The sequence below is a fragment of the Vipera berus genome (genome assembly GCF_964194415.1).
Source record: "Vipera berus genome assembly, chromosome: 6".
Taxonomy (NCBI): Eukaryota; Metazoa; Chordata; class Lepidosauria; order Squamata; family Viperidae; genus Vipera; species Vipera berus.
Genome location: NC_138208.1, coordinates 91886876 through 91905550, shown reverse-complemented (window position 1 = coordinate 91905550; position 18675 = coordinate 91886876). Strand labels below are relative to the sequence as shown.

Here is an 18675-nt window from a genome sequence, read left to right as displayed (position 1 = left end):
TGAAGAAGGTAGGTTTAGGCGGGTTAGATGGTCAAAATTGTCATTGTGGCACTCTCTTGGTCCATGGCTTCTCAATCACTCCTAAGGGGACCCTCAAGTCTGGGGTGTCCTGAACACCATAACTCTCCAAGCAGTTGTTAGTCTGGTGTTTCAGTGACCTTTAGGGGGGAAAAATGACCTCTAGATCAAGGATGTCGTACCTAGAGGCGATAAAGTGAAAGAAAATGGATTATCACTTAACTTTTCCCCAAAATGCCCTCCAACAAAAGATGCACCTCTCCAGGGTCACCGAGGAGGGTCCTTCTTATTGTTGTTAGTTGCGAAGTCGTGTCCGACTCATCACGACCCCATGGACAATGTTCCTCCAGGCCTTCCTGTCCTCTACCATCTTCTGGAGTCCATCTAAGCTCACGCCTGCTGCTTCAGTGACTCCATCCAGCTACCTCCTTCTCTGTCGTCCCCTTCTTCTCTTGCCCTCCATCTTTCCCAGCATGAGGCTCTTCTCCAGTGAGTCCTTCCTTCTCATCAGGTGGCCAAAGGATTTGAGTTTCAGCTTCAGGATCTGGCCTTCTAAAGAGCAGTCAGGGTTGATCTCCTGTAGGACCGACCGGTTTGATCGCCTTGCAGTCCAAGGGACTTGCAGGAGTCTTCTCCAGCACCATAGTTCAAAAGCTTCAATTCTTTGGCGCTCAGCCTTTCTTATGGTCCAACTTTCACTGCCATACATTGCAACTGGGAAGACCATAGCCTTGACTATACGCACTTTTGTTGACAGGGTGATGTCTCTGCTTTTTAGTGTGCTGTCTAGATTTGCCATGGCTTTCCTCCCCAGGAGGAAGCGTCTTTTAATTTCTTGGCTACAGTCTCCATCTGCAGTGATCTTGGAGCCCAGGAAAATAAAATCTGTCACTACCTCCATTTCTTCCCCATCTATTTGCCATGAATGGAGAGGGCTGGATGCCATGATCTTGGGTTTTATTGATGTTGAGTTTCAAGGTCCTTCTTAAGAGATGCCCAAATCAGAGCTATGCTGGAAATCCTTCCAGGCCCAGCAAAGGTGTCCTGGCCCCAGCAGCATCTTTCCACCGAGACCAGGGCCTGTGGTCCACCTCTTGAGATGAGGCCGTCTTCGGCACCTACAGATCACTTCTCCAATTTGTCTTCTGGAGACAAGGACGCTGCCGTTGCGCGAGACGGCTAGTTCCCCAGTTCTCCTCTCTCCTTTGGGAGTGACGGAAGGTGCCCGAACTGGCTCAGGTCAAAGGTCCTGGGCGTCTTTGGGGATGTGGCTTTGGGTCAAAGAGGGCGCTCCACTTTCTTCAGATTCCAGATGGGAGGAGCAAACCTGGATACGGGCAACCATCCCTCGGTCCACATTTGTGAGTTTCATGGAAGTCACTCGGTTAGAGGAGCCCTTGGACTTCTCCAGCCTCAGAACTAAGAAGAATATTGGGAGCTCAGGGTTGAAGTGTGGGGTCCCTGGTGCTCTCTGAGCTTGGCTTCTGCAGATGTTTCATAGCCCAACTAGGGAACATCATCAGTGCTTGAAGGACGTGGGGTTTGGGGAGAGGAGGCGGAGGAGAATAAGGGTTGAACTGAAGGGTCCTCGGTGCTCTCTGAGCTTGGTTGTTTTCTTGCAGATGTTCCTTTACCCAACTAGGGAACATCATCACTGCTTGAAGGACGTGGGGCTTGCTCTCTAGTAGTGGTTTGCCCAGCGGCGGGAGGGGTTTCAGTGGGTCCTCAATTAGGCTGTTGTTTAGTATGTGATTGTCTGTGTTGAGTAGTTCCTTCAACCTCAGAACTCTTCTCCTGAGTTGAAGCTCCTCAGCTCAAGGTCGCAGGTGAGGAAATGGCTGCTGGAGAGCTTGTGGAAGGGGAGGGGAACACAAGACAGACACCAACAACAGGGACAGGGAAAGGGATCTGCTGGTAGGTTATCCCATAAATGGCAACACGGTCCAGGTGGCAGGAAGCCTGGGAAGGAACTGCACCAATTTAAGTTTCCATTTTCACGAACTCACTAATAAACTGAAGCCTGGAAAAGCTTCTTGTCGTTTCCAAGACTCTAAATTTACCCCGAGTGCCAACAAAGACTGTGTAATTCCTGCTTTCTGGGTCTTGCACGAGGTGTGAGAAATTGCCAGGGAGGTGCGAAGTCTCCAAGTTCAGTGCCAGGAAAGACCTTCCGAACTCAGACGTGTACAAAGAGGTGCCTTATTGGTGCAATGTAGCTGCAGACGAGCCTCACGGAACAGGGTTACCGTTTACCGAAAGGCTTACGTTTTTATATAACTCTATCTGTGCACATACGCCCGTTTTCATTTCAAAAATCAGCCCCCTCTTTATTTTTTAAAGATAACTTTCTGCCTTGTTTATCTTTTGCTGCTTGTTTGCTTTTGATGTTCGGATCACAAAAGAAATGAAAAGGTCGGGGAAAGTCAGAAGCCCCTTCTCCGCATGGAGGAATTTATCCAAAGCCGAGTGGGGAAAAAACCCTCCCATTTTTCAAGAGCTTATTTCTGTTTCCAGCTGATAAGCCGAGGGACCCCATAAAGAGCCACTAATTGCGCAAACATTTAGATCAAGAAGCCAGGCCGCCCTGGGAAGCTGGGTCGAACATGGGCACGGAGGGCAGACGCCCGTAAGGGGCCTCCCCGCACTGCAAGGGCAAGAACAAGCCTCCTACGGGTCCAGGTCCTTGACTTACGACTGTTCGTTGAGTGACTGAAAAAAGTGACTTATGACCATTTTTTCAGACTTCCGACTGCTGCAACATCCCCGTGGTCACACGTAGAGGTGACATGATAGCAGTCTTCCAATCTTGGAGGGGCTGCCTCAAAGAAGAGGGGGTTCCCCAAAGCAGCTGAAGGCAAGACAAGAAGCAACGTGAGGACAATTAACCAGTGGAACGGCTTGCCACCAGAAGTTGTGGGTGCTCCAACACTGGAGGCTTTTAAGAAGAGACTGGACAGCCATTTGCCTGAAATGGCATAGGGTTTCCTGCCTGAGCAGGGGGATGGACTAGATGACCTCCAAGGTCCCTTCCGACTCTGTTATTCTGCATGTCGTGACTAGAGCACTGCAGCACCTTTAACTTCAAAACAGTGCCGTAGGTCTTCTGGGGCGGGTCTGTTGTTAAGTGGTCATTGAATAAGGGCTATCTGTGCTCAGTATTTCATCTTCTTGGTTTCCTTCACGTGTTGCGTTCAGCCCCGACCTTCATATCTGCACAAAACGTTCCATAATTCAACCCCAAACTCTTGCTTCATAGACACACGCAGTCTATGAAGCAACAAACCCTCAATAAATATCCTCCCCCCACTTTTCCCCTCATCTGCTGGGAGGCCTGCTCGCCCTCCTAACTCAGGGGCTTCCCGCCTCCCCTTTCGCAGCACAAAGGAGGTTTATGATGTGGCCACACCGCTACTGAAGTTGCCATGCTGCAAAACAAAATCCGAAGACAGACAGACAGACACACACACACAGAGATCTACGGTGGAGACGTGGAACGCAACCAAGGAGAATACGGGACTCTCACACCCTATCCTTAATTCCACCTGCTGGCAAAATAACGCTTAGGATCATGCAGTGCATAGCTGGGGAGGGAGGTGGCAGATGGTCTAAGCCGATTTTGGAAAAGGCCACGGAACGTGAGACATTCGTGGCTGTTGACATTTGCTAAATAATTGAAAAAGTCAAAGAATACCCAAAAGAAGCCAATTTCACAAAGGCCTTGATTTGCATTGACCGTGTTCAAATGTGGAATATTCCCAGGAAAATGGGGATCCCAGAACTTCTCCTTGTCCTCATGAGAAACCCACACAGGACGCAGGAGAGGAAGCCACGGCCTGGAGGCAGCCTGGTGAAAAAGCAGCGGTCCTGAGGCCTGCCAAGGAGGCAGGGAAAGCTGTGGATGCTCTCGTGATTTCTTCAGTCTATATCCCGAGTATATTTTCAGAGGAGCTGAACCGGAAGAAGGCTGGTATGGTTTAAAACTGGAGGAAAAAACATGGGTAAACTGCGCTCTGCGGATGATGCTACCTGATGGCCGAAAATGCAAAGCCGGAGTTAGGAAATTAAGGTGCAAAGTGCAGAAAAGGGCCCTTGTTACATCTACAGCAAATGCTTAACCTCAGGGTAACAGCCAGCCTTAGACCCGGCAATGAAGTCTTGGGCTGGAGAAACTCTGACCTATAGGATCCACCCTCAATGGACATTGGGGTAGAAACCCGGAGTTTGTAAGTTACAGTCCAAGGCAGGGCACGAAGCCACTGGGTGACCTCGGGCCAGTCACTTCCTCTCAGCCCCAGGAAGGAGGCAAGGGCAAACTGCTTCTGGAAAAACCTTGTCAAGAGGACTTGTCTGGGAAATCTCCAAGAATCAGGCCCCATTGAACGGAAGGGGGGGGGAGGAACACTTGGCATAAAAAAACAAAGAGGCAGGAAATGTGCCCCTGCCGGGAGTCCCGAAGGCCTGGAGAAGATCTGGAGAAGATCTGGAGAAGAGCAACAAAGATGATTGGGGGACTGGAGGCTAAAACATATAGGGAACGGCTGCTGGAATTGGGTATGTGTAGTTTAATGAAGAGAAGGACGAGGGGGCACATGATAGCAGCCTTCCAGTATCTCAGGGGCTGCCCCAAAGAAGAGGGAGTCAAGCTATTCTCCAAAGCGCCCGAAGGCAGGACAAGAAGCAACGGATGGAAACTAGTCAAGGAGAGAAGCAACCTGGAACTAAGGAGAAACTTCTTGACCGTTAGAACAATTAACCAGTGGAACTCCTTGCCTCCAGAAGCGGTGAATGCTCCAACACTGGAGGTTTTTAAGAAGAGACTGGACAGCCATTTGCCTGAAATGGTCTAGGGTTTCCTGCCTGAGCAGGGGGTTGGACTAGATGACCTCCAAGGTCCCTTCCAACATTATTATTATTAATTATTAATTATTATTAATTATTATTATTATTATTATTATTATTATTATTATTATTATTATTATTATTATTATTATTATTATTATTATTATTATTATTATTATTATTATCTTTAGATGCCACTGTGTGTTTCAACCTCCGGAGATCAGAATGAGCGAGCCGAGCTCTTCCCTGCGATGCTCCACGGATGCTGAAGAAGCAGGAGAGGAAGACCACAATCGATCTATAAGAGTTCATTTAGTGACCGCTCAAAGTTACAACGGCACTGAAAAAGGGGGACTGATGCCCTTTTTTCACACTTACAGTCCTTACAGCATCAGGCGATCAAAATTCAGAGGCTTGGCAACTGGCATGTGCTTAGGACAGTTGAAGTCACGCGATCCCCTTCTGCGACCTTCCGACAAGCAGAGCCAATGGGGGAAGCCAGGTTCGCTCCCCCCGCCCGGGTGACTAACAACTGCAGTGATTTACTTAACAACAGTGGCAAGAAAGGTTGTCAAACGGAGCAAAGCTCGCTTTAGAGATCTCTCAGCAACGGAAATGCTGGGCTGAGTTGCGCCTGTAAGTGGAGGACCGACTGTAATTGATGCCTTTGAGTTCTGGCCTCGGAGGGGATCGCTGGGGACTGTCCAGGGCATCCTCAGAAAACAGAACTAACAGAATGACAGGAGTTGGAAGGGACCTTGGTGGTCTTCTAGTCCAGCCCTCTGCTCAAGCAGGAGACCCATTTCGGACCAATGGCTGCCCAGACTCTTCTTAAAAACCTTCCCCTACTGGAGCAGCCACAACTTCTGGTGGCAAGCGGTTCCACCGGTTGATTGTCCTCACTGTCAGGAAATTCCTCCTTGGTTCCAGGTTGCTTCTCTCCTTGGTGAGTTTCCCTCCGTTGCTTCTTGTCTGGCCTTCAGGGGCTTTTGGGAATAGCTTGACTCCCTCTTCTTCGGGGGAGCCCCTCAGATACTGGAAGGCTGCTATCATGTCCCCCCTGGTTTTTCTCTTCGTTAGACTAGACGTGCCCAATTCCTGCAACCGTTCCTCGTCTGTTTCAGCCTCCAGAACCTTGATCATCTTTGTTGCTCTTCTCTGCTCTCTTTCCAGAGTCTCAGCATCTTTTGAGGAGAGGCAGAGACCCAGAACCGGGAGGCCAAAAGCTGGCAGACCAGGAATCTTGCACAAGCCGATCTTAATTTGATGCCGGCCTTCCACTCCTCATTCCACGGAGTCGTTGGAATAACAGGGTAGCTGAACAGATGGCAATCAATGCAAGCACTAAACAAGGGACATGTTGACAGCCCTTAATGAGCAAGCAAACGTACGTCAACACCGGGCTGATGAAGTATTTTTCCTGCCTGCCGGAAAGAGCATGTCCAGAGCTCTCCTGCTGCAGCCCGGCCTTGCCGGAGAGCAGAGCAATGTCAGCCTGCAGCCCAGAGGAGACGAGGCGCACGCTGGACCGACCGTTTCCATGCGTCACCCGGAAGGGCCACTCAGAGGAGGAGCAAATAACCCGGGTCTAAGATGGCCAGAAAGGACGCAACGAGGAATCGCTCGGGGGGGGGGAGTCAGGAAGAAAAGGCAATATGATTTTACATCCCAGTTTAAAGTCCCCAGACTGTGGCAGCACCGGCTTTCTGGAGACCCCCGGGGGGATCCCTCCAGCTGGATCAAGCGGGATGAGCTGCGCTGCCTTCTCTGGGACAAGCCAGATGCTTACCGCTGGATGGGTGGGATGAGGGTTAAGGGGGCTCCAAGACCATCTTCTCCAGCTGAGTCTGCACCCTGCTCCCCAGCCAAGGTGACCAAGAGCAGCTGCCTCTGGACAAGCCCCTGCCCACGGCAGCTGGCTACACAGGTAGTTCCTCCACTTATGGCCAAAGGGAGCCCAGGATTTCTGTTGCTAAGTGAGGCGTTGGTGACGGGAGTTTCTCCCCATTTTACGACCTTTCTCGCCACATTGGTTAAGTGAATCGCTGCAATTGTTAAGTGAGTCACCTGGTTGTTAAGTGAATCCGGCTGGTCGCAAAAGGGGGATCGCATGACACACACACCCCCGGGACACCGCGGCAGTCATAAGTACGAGCCTGAGTTTTGATACCGCGACCATGGGGAGGCTGCCGCGGCCAGAAGGGTGAAAAACAGCCACCAGTCGCTTTTCTCAGTGTCGTCGTAACTTTCAACGGTCGCTAAATGAATGGAGATCCCTGGCGGCACAGCCCCCGACCCAAAACTCCACCGCCATGAAACCCCCTCCCCCTCTGGCTGCAGCGTTTGCTTCGCTGAGGACCCCAAATCGCTGCCCCTGCACACCCCACGTGCCCTGAGGGAAACCGAGGCACGGTCTTCGCCCCGTGGGGGGACGGCAGGTGCCAGCCAGGAAGAGACGGTGGGGAAGAGGCCGCTGCCAGAGACCGGGGAGGGAGGGGGGCGTTTGTGCTAGCCTTCCTCCCGTCCCCTCCACTTTCTCCAAATAGCCCATTTACCCCTTTCGGCTTCCCAGAGGGAGGGGGGTTTCAGCGCCAGCTCGGCCTGGCTGGGAGCCCCTGCCGGCTGCTGCTCGCCCTCCTGGGCACCGCACGAGCCCCCCCCCCCACCAGGGCCTGGGGAAGAAGAAAGGGGGGAACCCTCCCCCTGCATCTCCTCCCGGTGCTCTCCAGCCGGGGGGCACGAGAGTCGCTGAGCTTGGGGGTCTTCCTGGGCTGGGCTCATGGCCCCCCTCCGTCCTTTCCAGCCCCTCCCAAAGGACGACTCCTTTGTGTATTTCGCTGTTGTGCAGGCAGGGCTTGACTCGAGTTCCCTTGCTGAGAAAGGGGTTAGGTGAGTTTTGCAACCTTATTTTACCTTTCTTGCCACAGTTGTTAAGTGAAACAGTGCAGTTGTTAAGTGAATCCGGCTTCCCCACTGGCTTTGCTTATTGAGGACCAGCTGCTTATATATTTTAAAATAATCCCCCAAAGTAAAAGGCCAATGAAGCAACCGGGGGGGAGGAAGGGGGGGCTGGAGGCAGGCAAGGGTCCCTGGGATGCCCCGTTCTTTCTCCTGAATTCGGTACCAGCACCAGAGCGCCCCCCCTCCCCCCCCGTGACCTTGGCAGGTCTCAAGGAGACCCATTTGGCTCTTGGCTCCGTGCCCTAAGAACGGTCATTAAACAGGCGTTATTAAGCGAGGACAGCCCATATCTGTGTGTTTCTTTTCACCTATTCGCATTTAGTCCTCTACTTACATAATACATCACGAAGCATTGAAACATGCTGTATAACTATCAGTGTGTCAAAATAACATATTGTTTAAAAATGGAAAGTTGGGGCAATAAATGGCCTGTATGTCTAGACCTGACAGCATGTTAAAGTATTGATCGAGTTTTATATTAACATTTTATGGACGTAGGTTGTTTCTACAAATGTTACTTACTTATTCATCAACCTATATATCTTTTTCTAGAGCTACTATATTTTCGCTTGCCCTTTATTGTACCTTCCTGTTGTTACTGATATATGGAAAAAACCCGAATGACCAAACATCCATATATATATATATATATATATATATATATATATATATATATATATATATATATATGTGTGTGTGTGTGTGTGTGTGTGTGTGTGTGTGTGTGTGTGTGTGTGTGTAAATTACTAACAAAGAATTAAAGGGAAACTGAGATGCATTTCTGACTCCTTAGTCGTCATCAGTCAGCTATACCCTTCTGAGATTCGAACCTGGGCTGATTGCATACAAGGCAGTGTATGCAATCAGCCCAGGTTCGAATCTCAGAAGGGTATAGCTGACTGATGACGACTAAGGAGTCAGAAATGCATCTCAGTTTCCCTTTAATTCTTTGTTAGTAATTTACACAAATATATGAATTGTCCGGTGTGACTACTGCCTGTTTGATAGCCTTCAAGATAGGCTGAAAACAGGAAATAAAGATTTGCCCCATGTTTGGGGCCTAGCAAGGTAATCTAAATAGTTAACATTTGAAATATATATATATATATATATATATATATATATATATATATATATATATATATATATATATATATATATATATATATATATATATATATATATATATATATATATATATATATATATATATATATATATATATATATATATATATATATATACATACACACACACACACACACACACACACACACACACACACCTTGGAGGCCTTCTAGCCCACCCCCCTGGAGACCCAATGCCGTTCCGGAGAAGTGGCTGTCCAGTCGCTTCTTAAAAATCTTCAGTGATGGAGCGCCCACAACCTCTGGTGGCAAGCGGTTCCACTGGTTAATTGTCCTCCCTGTCAGGAAGTTTCTCCTTAGTTCTAGGTTGCTTCTCTCCTTGATTAAGTTTCCAACTGTGGTTTCTTGTCCTGCCTTCAGGGGCTTTGGAGAATAGGTCGACCCCCGTCTTCTTTGTGGCAGCCCCTCAAATGCTGGAACGCTGCTATCGTGTCCCCCACTAGTCCTTCTCTTCCTTAGGTTGCCCATTCCCAATTCCTGCAACTCTTCTCGATACGTTTTTGTCTCCAGACCTTTAATCATCTAGTTGCTCTTCTTTGCACTTTTTCCAAAACCACAATATTCTTTTTGGTAATGTGGTGACCCAAACTGGATGCACAGTATTCCAGATGTGGCCTTACTAAGGCCTTACTAATACTTCACCTGATTTTGATTCTACGCCTCTGTCTATACAATCAAGGATCGTAGGAGCTTTTTTGGCTGCCGCCGGACATGGCTGGATCATATTTAAGTGATCGTCCGCTAGGACTCCAAGGTCCCTCTCACAGTTACTGTTTTTTGAGCCGGGTTTTGCCTAATCTGTACCTTTGGTTTTCCTGCCCAGGTGTAAAACTTTGCTTTTCTCCATTGTTCAAGTCTGTCGAGATCTTTTTGGATCCCGAGCTTGTCTTCTGGGGTGTTGGCTATTCCTGACAGTTTGGTGTCAGCTGCAAATTTAACGAGTTCCCCTTCAAATTCCCTCATCCTAATCATTTATGAAAGTATGTTCATAATTCTGGGTCTTCAGGAATTATAAGGCAATTTAAGACCTGTGGACTTCAAATCCCACAATTCCCCAGCCAACCATGCTTAAAATCACCCAGCCAAGTAATGCTTAAAACTACAGGAAAATGAGCAACAGAAGGATTTTACGGATCTCCTTCTGGATTGCTACTGGTATTGAGGCTACATCTTTCTCTCCTTCCTCCAGATGTTTCTGAGCATTCAGGCTGGGGATGATGGGAGACAGACTTCCCATTTCTCTAAATTGGGATCCTCCAGGTCTCTCTGAGAATGCAGGTTGGGAATGATGGGAGACGGACTACCCATTTTTCTAATTTGGGATCCTGCAGGTGTCTCTGAGCACGCAGGCTGGGGATGATGGGAGATGGGCTTCCCTTTTCTCTAATCTGTCCTCCTCCAGGTGTCTCTGAGCACGCGGGATGGGGATGATGGGAAGTCCGATTTAAATGGGGGAGCTTCAGAGGGGGAAAACAGCCTCCTTCCTAGAGGTGCAAATCCTCTCAAGAAGACCAGGAGGCCAAAGCCACAGCTGGGGGAAGAGTCGTCCACCACGCCAGCTGGGCCCACGAATGCGATGGGGAGCGTCTCCCCCAAGCAACCCCCCCATTTCCTAGAGGCGCCAGGCAAGCTCCTCCTGGAGGCTGAAATGCGTCTCTCATTTTACAACTGGTGCTCCCAGAGTGTGGGAGAATCTGCCAGCCTTCGAAGCCGGCTGACGGCTTGGGCAGGATGAGCTGCCAGGGACGGGGCCGGCTCCTCCCGGGAGGATGCGGTTGCTAAGCAAGGGGGAAGACGAGGCTCCGCACGGCGTCGTCCAGGATTGGGCAAGACAGACCTCCCAGCGGTGGGGGGGCTCTGCGTGGCTCATGGGGGGGGGGCTCCAATTCAGCCGCACCCACAGCAGCGGCCAAACTCGTGAGGACCCCACGCCGGCATCCGGAGGTGCGACTCCTCGCCAGCAGAAGAGCAATACAGGCGTTCCTCGACCGAGCTCAACATCTCTGTTGCTAACGTAGACGAGTGTTAATTTTGCCCCCTTTTAGTCCCTTTCTGGATACGGTTGTTAAGTGAGTCCCTGCAGTTCTACAGTTAGGAACACAGCCGTTAAGCGAGCCTGGCTTCCAACACTGACTCTGCTTGTGGGAAAGTCGCCAAAGGGGAAACATGACCCCGGGGGACACTGCGGCCGTCATAAATGTGAGCCCGTTGTGGAGCGTCTGAATTTTGGTCGTGTGACCACGGGGGAGGCTGCAATGGTGTGAAAGTGTGAAAAACGATCATAAATCGCATCTTTCAGTGCTGTTGTAACTTTGAACGGTCGCTAAGCAAATGGTTGTTACGTTGAGGTTTGCCTGTATCGGCACCACACGCACAATTCCCCGATAACCCCTCTGTTGGCTTCCCACAAGAAAGCCTGCAGGATTCCCACGAGACCAACAAGGCATTTTTTGGACGTTTGTGAGGATCACATAGGGGAGAGGAGAGTGGAGGGTGCACCAATAACACACCGGGCAACCTGGGTTCCGCTCAACGCTCCCGAAGTTCCACAGAGGCGCCTCTGACAACAACCTCCGTCATCTGCCGGGACAAATGGCCACGGAGAAGAACATCCATTAATTACCCAGCCTTGTCCCAAGCGTCCTTCCCCATCACGGCCAGAATTAGAAACGGCACAAGATCAGAGCGAAGGGGACACTGCGTGAAAACCGCTGCTGCGAAGTAAGAGGGAGGCTCTGGAGAACCCCTCCGCCAGCCTTGCAAGGGGAAGGCAAGAACAGAGCTGGAAGGGGCCTGGGAGGTCTTCTAGTCCAACCCCCTGCTCAGGCAGGAGACCTGATACCAGATCAGACCAATGGCTGTCCAGTCTCTTCTTGAAAGCACCCACTGGTCAACTGTCCTGGCCGTTAGGAAGTTTCTCCTTCATTCCAGGTGGCTTCTCTCTCGACTTGATCACTTTCCAACCATTGTTTCTCATCTTTTGCCTTCTGCTGCTTTGGAAAATAGGTTGACCACCCCTCTTCTTTCTCGGAGACCCTCAAATATCTGCTATCGTATCAGCCCTGGTCCTTCTCTTCATTAGACTAAACGTACCCAATTCCTGCATCCCTTCTTCATATATTTTAGCCTCCGGTGCTTTAGTTTTAAGGAGCAGAATAAAATTTAACAGCGACAAGGGAATTCTTTTGCATTTTCTCAAAGTGCCGTCTCGCAACAAGTGCTTCTCCAAAATCCAGTGGCTTCCACATCTGGGCCTGGACATGCCAGGGACCAGCTGCTGCTCCCCCCACCTGACATAGCCCCTACTAACTGCCCCCCCCCAATATGGGACCGGCCCCACCAGTTGTCCCCCCCCCCTTCCTGGGCCTGGCCAATGTGGCAAATGACAGGTTGACAGAGGAGCCATTAGCAAGAAGCGTGACCAACACGTGGCACACGTGTCAACTCCCGTTAGCAATGCTCCTTTTCCCTTTTTCTGATTTCATGCCTTTAATTTATTCATCTCATTTTTGCTTATTTCTTCTTGTTACCTTCGGAACATCACAGCCACTTAGAGCCAGATGACCGAAGCCGCCGAATGACAATTGAAATTACACACATGTCGTTGTGGAGATGGTTTTTCTGAACAAAGGACAGTGGTCAGCTTGAAGTTGCTCTCCTTGGGAAGCTTTGAAGGTCCCTCACAGGGGTAACTCGTGGTGGGACAGGGGCAGGGAAGCCGTCTTGGTCCCTGGAAGAAGAGACACCCCAGACAGAGGAGAGTGCAAACACACTCAGCCTTCCAACCAAAGCCTTCAGCCAAGGCAGCCCGGCTTGCTTCTTCTAGGGCCAAGAGGAACATGTGCCTGCTCCAAGTCCACAGAGAGTCTACGTCAAGTCTAGTGAAGAGAAGGACCGGGGGGGGGGGCATGATAGCAGCCTTCCAGTATTTGAGGGGCTGCCACAAAGAAGAGGAGGGGGTCACCCTATTCTCCAAAGCACCTGAAGGCAGGACAAGAACGGATGGAAACTAGTCAAGGAGAGAAGCAACCTAGAACCAAGGAGGAATTTCCTGACAGTGAGAACAATTAACCAGTGGAACTGCTTGCCACCAGAAGTTGTGGGTGCTCCGTCACCGGAGGCTTTTAAGAAGACATTCGACAGCTATTTGTCCAGAATGGTGTAGGGTCTCCTGCTTGAGCAGGGGGGTGGACTAGAAGACCTCCAAGTTCCCTTCCAACTTGGTTATTCAATTACGGTTGTCAGTCAAGGACCACCCTTCTTTACTGGCAGGCCTGTCTGTTGGAACGGCCTCCCCTGAGACCCAGATGGGCTTGGCCCTGTGCGCCTTCCATAAAGTCCTGGAGTCCCGGCTTCTCCCTCCGGTGCCGGCAGAGGCTGAGCTGGACGGCTGGACTGGATTGCGGCTTTTAGAGATCTCAGCTCTGCAGCCACGCAGTTTTGCGATGCCTTTGCTTTGGGGTTTTGTGCGGTGTGTTCCCCAGATCACAAGACGGACACGGCGAAACACAGTACGCAAATCCATTCAGTCCATCCATCTACACAGAGCCCAAACAAACAACCCAACAGAAACACGGCGCAGGCACCCCCACCTGCTTACAAAAGCCAGAGGTTGGGATGGCAGAAGCCTCCGCGCAGCCTTCGAGCCTGTCAAGTCTCTTCCCACCACCGCAGACCCCGGAGAGCCTCGGCTGCCTCGTCTGAGCACTTACTGGATCCCTGCAGGTGGAGCTGGCTTGATCCGTTCTCAGCCCCAACCCCCCCCCCCCCGTTCCCCTTCTCTGAGGACCAGCTAGCACAAGAGACCCCCCAGCTCCCTGTTGGCCAAGCCGGAGAGCCGTGGGGGGAAGGGGAGAAGAATGAGGGGGCTGGAGGGAGGGCAGACGGGATACAGGACTAGGTAAGATTCCCAAAACTTCAAAAACTTTAGGTTATGGAAGATGCCCAAGTCGGTGGCTTGTGGCTTAAATGCAAACCAAGATTGACTATGGCCTCTAGCTATCTCCACCCAGTCAGCAAACCACCTGTGGACGGATGAAGTTTGAGGAGAGAAAAGCAGTCAGGAACATGGGAGGGGGGGGGAAAGTTTCCAGAAGAGCGCAAGACTTCTCTAAATCTTTGCTCCTCCAGGCTCAGGCGGGCCGTCCTACTTCCTCCCACACAGAACGGCCAGGCAGCTGCACGTGCAGAGGAGGCCGACCCCTCTCCCCTGACAAACAGCCCACGATTTAACCAACCAACCAGGATCAAACAAGAAAGGGACCCTTGTGCTGCAGTCTGAGCGCCCCCAGGTTTATGTGGCACCCTTCAGGTTGATGGCGGGGTCCCCGCTTGTGGCTGCACCGTCCACGGGAACCGTCCTCCCCCACCCCCACACCGGGGTCGAGGAGAGGGGAAACCTCTCGGCTCAAAGCTTCTCTCCTTCCCATGTAGGACCAGGGACAAAGAATCACGGTCACATCTGTGAGACGGTCAGTTAGAACCAGTGTGGTGCGGTGAAGGTGCTGGCCTAGAAACCAGGAGACGGTGAGTTCTAGTTGCACCTTAGCCACAAAAGCCGGCTGGGTGACTTTTGGCCAGTCGCTAGGAGATTCTGAGTTCTAGTCCTGCTTTAAGCTGGCTAGGGACTTTGGGCCAATCATCAGGAGACAGTGACTTCTAGTCGCGCCTTAGGCACGAAAGCCAGCAGGGTGATTTTGGGCCAATCGCCAGGAAGTGGTGAGTTCTAGTCCCGCCTTAACCGTGAAAGCGTGTCTTTCTCTCATACCAACCCGCTCCACAGGGTTGTTGTGGGGAAACAAGAAGAGGAGGGAGGAAGAAGCCGGGGTGTCCTTCCTAGCCTGGAGTTACTTATAAAGGCGGATAAAAGAACCGCGTGAATAAACGAGACCTTCCTCCGCGGGACGGGCCAGCCAGGGGGAAGCGCGCAAGTCCTCGCCCACCCGGCCCGGGGCCCCGCCGCTCACCTGGCCCTGGCGCGGCCGCTCCTGCGCAGGGAGGGCGCCTCGGCCTCCCGCTCCTCCCGCACGCGCTGCAGCGACGGGGAGCGGCCGGGGGCGCCGCGGGGGCCGGCCTCGCCCGCCGCCTCCCGCATCTGGGCCAGCAGCTGCGGGGGGAGGCCGCGGAGCGAGGGCGCCGGCGAGCGGGGCGGGCGGCTCTCCGACTTCAGGTTGTTGTCGCTGGCCGAGCGCTGGAGCAGGCGCGGGGAGGAGAGCCCGCCCGACGCCCCCCACAGCCGCCGCCGCTTGGTGTAGCTCGGGGTCTCGCGGAAAGGCACTGCGGGGGGAGAGAGAGAGAGGGGGGGGCAAGGTTAGCACGGCCGGACCCGCCGCCGCCCCCCCCCCCGCGCGCCCCGGGGAAACTTCCCGGCCGGCCGACTCCGAGACTCCGAGGCGCTCCGGCTGAAGGCGGGCAGGAGAGCGGCCCGCCCGCCTCGGTTGATTCATTTCGCGGGTGGCGTATCGTGCAATGCATGTTAACACACGTTAGGATCTTTTTTTAAAAAAAACCACGTTAACACGAATGGAAAAAGATCTCCGTGCTGCAACAGGGACGGATCCCGCAGCCGCGGCTGAGCTCTGGCGGGGATTCCTCCGGCGCAGAGGAGCGCGGAAGTGGGAGCATGCGGCGGGGGGGGGGAGGGGGCGCCAGAAGCCGGGGCGCTGCTCTCCCCCCCAGAAGGAGCCGTCCCCCGACGACCAGCCCCCCCAGCAGGAAGAGGCTGAGAGGCGCGCGAGGCTGGCGCGACCCGGGGGCGCCTCCCGTTTCTCACCCGGAGGCGCACCCGGGACTCTCCCCAGCGGCGGGACCACCTTCCGAGACCCCCTCCGCGCCCCCTCTTAAGGCAGCCGGCAGCCCGCTTGCCTGGCAAGGGAGGGGGCGGGTGGGGAACCGGCGGCCCTAAAGCAGCCTCCCCCAACTTCGGGGCACCAGCGAGCGGCTCCGCGGAGAGAGGTTTTTCAGCGGAGCGGGGGTGGGCTGGGGTGGGCGGTGGGCTTGTTCCGCCTGCTGCCTGCATCCCGCGGATGGGACTTCGCTGGTTTGTGCGGCCCGGTTGCTGGCATGCCGGACCGGTGCCGGTCCACGGACCGGGGCTTGGGGACCCCGGCCCTAAAGGGATGGTCGCTGCTTTATCTCTGCTCCAGAGAAGCGGCGCTGCTGACTTTCTAACCTGGCTTGTGTCAATAAACACCCGGAGCCCCTTTTGCTCGTGGGGAGGCATTTCCGGTGCCCTTGGCTCCCTCCCCCCCCCCCGCAGCCTTCTGACTGTGGGGAGTGCCCAAAACACAGCCAACTTTTTAAAAGGAGATTTCTCCAACTCTTTAAAGGTTTTTAAGAAAAGGTTGGAGAGCCAATCCCCTGCTTGAGCAGGGGGTTGGACTAGAAGACCTCCGAGGCCCCTTCCAGCTCCATTATTCTTGCCCTCCTGTATGCTGACCTCAAACTGGGATTCAAAGTGACAGAAACATTGGTCTGTTTAGTGGCGGGGTGGGCTGGGGTGGACCCAATGCCTTAAAGATAGACTCCTGCTCTGGGGGGGCTTCAGAGATGCCATGGATTGGATTGGGCCCAAATTGGGGGCCAAAGTTTTCCTAGCAGCCCCCTGAAACTCCTGATCTGTCAGCTACCCAGACAGGTGGATTCCCTGACTCCCTTTTTCTCACGGGAATAAATGTGCCCTCAAAACTGAGAAAGGGGCTACAAAGAGTGACTTCCAGTGGCTAGGAGTTCCACAGCGGAGCAGGGATAGGCCACTCCAGATCTAAAGGAACTGGGAATCTGGAAGGGAGGGGCCCTTGCTGCTCTCTGAGCTTGGATTTTTTTCTTGCAGATGTTTCACAACCAAACTAGGTAATGTCATTAGTGCTAGTAAGCAGTGTGTGCGGGGGTTTCTCAGTTTTTATTGTATATTAACCCCTTACTAGGGACGCGGTGGCTCAGTGGGTTAGGACGCTGAGCTTGTCGATCAGAAGGTCGGCAGTTTGGCGGGTCGAATCCCAAGTGCCGCGTAGCAGAGTGAGCGCCTGTTACTCGTCCCAGCTTCTGCCAACCTAGCAGTTCGAAAGCACGTAAAAAATGCAAGTAGAAAAATAGGGACCACTCCGGTGGGAAGGTAACAGCGTTCCATGCGCCTCTGCCGTCTAGTCATGCCGGCCACATGACCACGGAGACGTCCTCGGACAAGTGCCGGCTCTTCGGCTTTGAAACGGAGATGAGCACTGGCCCCTAGAGTCGGAAACGACTAGCACACGTGTGCGGGGGAACCTTTACCTTTACCTTTAACCCCTTACTAGCACTGACGATGTTGCCTAGTTTGGTAATGAAACGTCTGCAAGGAAAGCAGCGAGCCCAGAGAGGCCCAAGCACCCTTCATTTCAGCCCTGAGCTACAAATATCCTCCTTTGTTGTCCTAGAAGTATGTTACAAATTACAGCAGATGAACGTCCAGAAGATATCGGCATTTAAACGTGATAGCTGCCATTACTCTAGCTTTAATTTTTTGCATCTTCTGCCTGCAATTCCGTCTCTTTGGATGGAAGTCCATTTCCCTCCCCATCCTGACCGCTGCCCCCCCTGCTGCTCAGGGCGGAAATAATCTATGCCGCATCTGGGACCTCCGGTCCCAGTATCCTGCGCCTTCCCGGCAGAGCCTGCTGGGAGCTGTGGTTCAGCAACCTCTCACAGGGCATCGCTTTACAGGCAGTCCTCGTCTTACGACCACAACGGAGCCCAAGATTTCTGCTGCTAAGCGAGACATTTGTTAAGTGAGCTTTGCCCCATTTTATGACCTTTCTTGCCACAGTTGTTAAGTGAATCGCTGCAGACGTTAACTTAGTCACACGGTCGTTATGTGAATCCGGCTCCCCCACTGACTTTGCTCATCGGGAGGCCGTAAAAGGGGATCACGTGACCCCCCCGGGACACACTGCGACCGTCGTAAATATGAGTCAGTTGCTAAGGGCTCAAATTTTGATCAGGTGACCCTGGGGATGCTGCAACGGTCACAGGGTCACGTGAAAAACGGTCACAAGTCAGTTTTTTTTCAATGCCGTTGTGACTTTGAATGGTCAGTAAATGAAATGTGGTTAAGTCGAGGACTGCCTGTACCGCACGAAAAAAAAAAAAAAAGACCAAGGGAGTTTTGTACTTCCAACACAACTGCACACCAAAGAGGCCGTGTTGGTCTCTGCCCTGCCCCCCCCCCTTCTGGGGTCTCCTCTGGAGAGGAGAAGGGGCTCCGGCCACTGAGGGAAACCAAAGGGGCTGAAAAGGCTCATTCCAACAGGTGCAGCCTGGCCCCTGACCTCCCCCCCCCCCCCGGCTGCTCCACCTGGCCGCTTTCACCCCCTCCCGGCTTGCAAGAAAACCTTGCAGGGGCTGCTTCCCTCTTGCTAGGTGAAAGCACCACGTTTCTCCCGGCATTAAAAACCATCGGTTTATTTGCTCGCTCCTGGGCGGCTTCCTCCGTAAATGACTGTCAGCCGTGCAGACTCCGATCGGGAAACCAGGAAGATTAAAGCCATCAATTATAATAGCACCAGGCAGAGCAAACAGTAATCTTAACTACTCATCCATCCCACCCAACAGAACGAGGGCCGCTCTCGATAAAAACCTTTGTCTCCCGCAAGGAGGGAGCAGGCGTCCTTCCTTACAGCCTCTGTGTGTGTGTGTGTGTGTGTGTGTGTGTTTGTGTGTGTTTTTTTGACCT

General features: G+C 52.6%; 1 protein-coding gene across 1 annotated transcript in view; it reads right to left on the bottom strand.

Moving 5' to 3' along the window:
• The window catches only part of SHANK3 (SH3 and multiple ankyrin repeat domains 3), a gene marked incomplete at both ends in the record, with an annotated part of 518002 nt that overhangs the window by 99015 nt on the left and 400312 nt on the right, over positions 1-18675 (bottom strand). Inside the window, one exon of the mRNA XM_081330688.1 lies at positions 14933-15242. Within this exon, the coding sequence (XP_081186814.1) occupies positions 14933-15242 (310 nt within the window). The remainder of the gene's footprint in view (positions 1-14932; positions 15243-18675) is intronic.